General features: G+C 46.4%; 2 protein-coding genes across 2 annotated transcripts in view; one reads left to right on the top strand and one right to left on the bottom strand.

Moving 5' to 3' along the window:
- Window positions 1–1,171, bottom strand: part of PAAG_12551 (hypothetical protein) — a gene marked incomplete at both ends in the record, with an annotated part of 2,119 nt that extends 948 nt beyond the window's left edge. The window contains 3 exons of the mRNA XM_015848029.1: window positions 41–752; window positions 823–958; window positions 1,071–1,171. Of these exons, the coding sequence (XP_015702356.1) occupies window positions 41–752; window positions 823–958; window positions 1,071–1,171 (949 nt within the window). The remainder of the gene's footprint in view (window positions 1–40; window positions 753–822; window positions 959–1,070) is intronic.
- A 663-nt stretch (window positions 1,172–1,834) lies between these two features.
- PAAG_08388 (SAC3/GANP domain-containing protein) lies at window positions 1,835–3,586 on the top strand (the record flags this gene model as incomplete). The annotated part of the gene is made up of 3 exons (XM_002789640.1): window positions 1,835–1,892; window positions 1,978–3,310; window positions 3,373–3,586. 3 exons carry the CDS (start codon window positions 1,835–1,837, stop codon window positions 3,584–3,586), a joined length of 1,605 nt encoding a protein of 534 aa, XP_002789686.1.
- Between the last annotated feature and the right edge of the window lie 401 nt (window positions 3,587–3,987).

Genomic DNA, 3,987 nt, shown 5'->3' with positions numbered 1-3,987 from the left:
ACCAAAGCGCTTCTGAGCCTTTCATGAAATATCTTCTCACCACCTCCACGGAAGGATAGCTTGACATTTTCATATACTTCGGTATTATCTAAGTTTGAGGTTGCAAATAATGGCGCTGGTGAGTCCGAGCGATCCGGGGTTTGACTGCTGGTCGTGTGATCACCTCTTTGGAGAGGTCCACCGCATATTTCACAATATAAGAGGGAAGGGTGGTTCGAAAAGGTACATCTTGGGCAAGATATACCCGAATCCGTTGACGAAGGAGGATTCTGGAATCGGTTGAAGCTGGGTAGATAATCTCCATTACTTCCGATTCTAACAGGATCATACTGGCTGCCTAGCGGCGAAGGATGCACAGAAACAGTGCTCGTTCCTCCACGACTAGATGCTGATGCTGATGTTATTGCTGCTTTCAAAATCGTAGTGAAGGGAGGTTTTATACCGCAAGCCAGACATGAAGGCAGTGTCATTGAAGCGTTCGCCGTTGCAGGGTTAAAATTCGATGGAACTGGATTTGAGAATGAACATATTGGACAAACCCAAGTTGCGTTCGGTGTTCTCACAGAAAGAGTGGCTGAAGAGTTGAATGGACTGCCACTCCGGCGAAAGGGTGACGATGGACTGCCTGGAGAACCAGACCTCGCTGCTTGTGGGGTAATCGAACTGCCAGGGCCGTTGCTATTTTGACCGAGTACTCTTTTCGACGGCTTTGGATATATCGTTATCTTGGGCGACGACTTTAAGAAGCCTGCCTGTTAAGTGATTCAAGTCAGAGTCTGACAACATACGCCCATGTTAACTGGGACTTAGGGGGACGCATACTTGATATTCAACGCGATCGACATATTTCAACTCAAGGGCAACAGAGTATTTTCGAGGCTGATCGCTGTCGACATAGCATATGCGATGCGACGTGAGATAGGCATGGCCAGATTGGTAATTTGGAATTTTGTATTTCCTATATAGCGGTTAGCGGGTTATGAAATTAGCCCTGGCGCGGAGGAGTAGAGTAGGTAAGTATGACCCAGCCAAGGGTCTTGGGGATTTCGACAAGGGCATTCAAATCTTACCCTTCATACAGTCCCACCTGATCCTGCACAAAGAGAAGAGTCTCATCTGGCAATAGAGACGGGCGGAGGGCAGTCGTAAGATCCAACGCGTTGAAGAACATCTAGCCACGCCCAGTGAGAGAAAGGTGAGGACATGCGCATCATTTTGGAGCCAACCACTGACAGAACTACTCCATTCAAGGAGAAAAGCGAAATGCGATGAGTAAGTTATAACCAAACCTCAGAAGCTTCTCACAGTCATTCTATTTAGCTATCATCATCGTTGTTGTCACCATATCTGTATGATTCAGGAATTGGTCGCCAAGTTTACAGACATAGATTATATAATCGGATATCATGTGACACCGACAGGAGCCACACTCTGTCACCGCCTTTGTCCACGGGGACAAACGTGTCAGGCACCCAAAACGGGAATCTAAGCGAACACGCCTCACCTTCCGCCCAGCTTCTCCGTATCGCGTGTCAAAGTCATCAGGACATCACCTTTCGCGACATCATCTTTTCTTTTCTTTTTATCACCTTTAACCGCTGTAATATACCCTTCTTCATCTACGTCCTGCGTATATCTGCTCTCTTTCTCCCATTTCATATATTCCTTTCACTTAGAAGAAAAGGAAACGCACCCACAACATTGTGTGCTGGTCTTCCTTTTCCTTGACTTTGTTTCCACCTAGCACCTATTGACCATCGCCATCATCCTATACTTGTCTTCGTAATCACCATCCTTTGCTGCCGGATCTTGATCTTCTGCCTCTTTTTCCGTCATGAGTACAGCTCCACCGCCATGGCGAGCCACGGCTACGCCCGTGTATTCATCAAGTAGTGAGTTTTGGTCAATATAATGTCCTATTTAATGTCCTTTTTAATTAAATAACGTTGGTAATTGCTAACTGAAAATCTGCTGTAGTGTCTCCTGCGTATACCCAGGTCCAGGCACAACGCACTCTCACCCATCATTCTTCTGAATCCACGGCTACGGCTACGGCTACGGCTATACCGGACCAAGGAGAATCGTCAGCACCAAAATCGGCAGATTCCCAGTCCGGGAAGTCCAAAATTGACTGGCCACCAGCCGTCCGCCAGTATGTACAGCGCAGCTTTGTTCCTGAGTTCCAGATCGCAAATGTTAGCCGGTTGGAAATGGAACGGAAGCTCAAGCAAGTTATCACAGAGGCTGCAGAAAGTGGTAATCTGCATACCGTCGACTGGGACAACTTGCCGTTGCCGCAACAGATGATCTTGAATGAACGGAATAATACTCTCACTTCTGTACCTTCTTCACAGTCCATTTGGGGTACGAAGTCACAAGAAAATGGTTCACAGAAACAAAAGAAAACAAAGGAAGAACCCCCAAAGAAAAGGAAATCGGCAGAATTTAGTGCAGGAAATGATGAGATGGATAACACCCCTCCTTGGAGAAAAACTAACACACGAAATGGTTTTGAAGACCGCATTAGTTACCCTTCTACAGTTGATAAACGGCGACGGATAGATAACAACAATAACATCAACAGCAAAAATTCAAGTAAGTTCAAATATAATCTGGAGCTGCGAAAACGACGCTTTGAGCATCCGCATTCGGGATACCAGTCATCTCAGACCGGCAGTTCTTCTCGAGATGAATCACCAGATGTGGGCGGAGGGCCCATCATCGGACGTTGTCAGACATTGGAGAAGAACTATTTTCGTTTAACTTCTGCCCCCAATCCTGATGCTGTTCGTCCTTTGCCCGTGCTGCAGAAAATGCTGGATTTGTTGAAGAAAAAGTGGCGTCTCGAGAATAACTATACCTATGTTTGCGATCAGTTCAAGTCTATGCGCCAGGATTTGACCGTGCAGCACATCAAAAATGAGTTTACAGTGAACGTTTATGAAATACACGCCCGGATTGCGCTGGAAAAAGGGGACCTTGGTGAGTATAATCAATGCCAAACGCAACTGCGGGCATTGTATTCGCAGAACATTGGAGGACATCCCATGGAGTTCAAGGCATATCGTATCCTATATTTTATCCACACTCGCAACCGGACAGCCATCAACGATGCCCTGGCAGATCTAACTACCGCAGACAAACTGGATCCCGCTGTGAAACACGCCCTCGATGTTCGATCGGCTTTGGCATTGGGGAATTACCATCGATTCTTTCAACTTTATTTGGACACCCCAAATATGGGTGCATATCTCATGGATATGTTCGTTGACCGGGAGCGCCTTGCTGCACTCGCATGCATTTGTAGAGCGTAGGGGTCTCTTTCCCTCTTCTTATAATGCTGGTTCAAGCTATTCTAACTGCTTACATTAGGTATAAACCTGACGTAAAGATAAGATTCATCACTGAGGAACTTGGCTTTGAGTCCGATGAACAGGCCGCCCGATTTATATTAGACCATGCCCAAGAGGATTTGCTCCAGGAGAAACCTGATGGGGTTAAGCTCCTTACCGGAAAAGCTGGACAGGTTTTCCAATTGGCGAAAACGGAAGCTCATAAGGTGGTCGATATAAAAGGGCAGATCTAACCAAACCGTTCGATCCATCAAGGCAAAGATTTCTCCTTTATCCTGTGTTTCGTGCACCCCCCCCCCCTTCCTCCCACGACACCAACTTTTTATTCTTCTGTCACATATTCCGTCTTCAAGTGGCCGTATCCTGAACGATACACCCTCGAAACCTCTTTTATTTTCTTTTTTCTTCTTGTCTTCGGCTTGAAATTGCCGTGGACCCGTTCTTATTTCTCTTTGAAGTTTGTGTCTCTCATCACAACCCCTCTTCATCGCATATCTTTAACCCAATTTACCTTTTCCCACCCTCGAAACGAGCAACCAGTATGCGCTTGGAACGCGGGCTTCGAAACCCTTTTCTCTTTACCTTTACGGAGATAGTGCATTGGGTCTCACTATACCACTCATATAGGCGTTTC

This window comes from Paracoccidioides lutzii (assembly GCF_000150705.2).
Source record: "Paracoccidioides lutzii Pb01 unplaced genomic scaffold supercont2.33, whole genome shotgun sequence".
In the NCBI taxonomy this organism is placed as follows: domain Eukaryota; kingdom Fungi; phylum Ascomycota; class Eurotiomycetes; order Onygenales; family Ajellomycetaceae; genus Paracoccidioides; species Paracoccidioides lutzii.
The sequence above is the reverse complement of the archived record's forward strand: the minus strand, read 5'-3'. Positions and strand labels throughout refer to the sequence as shown.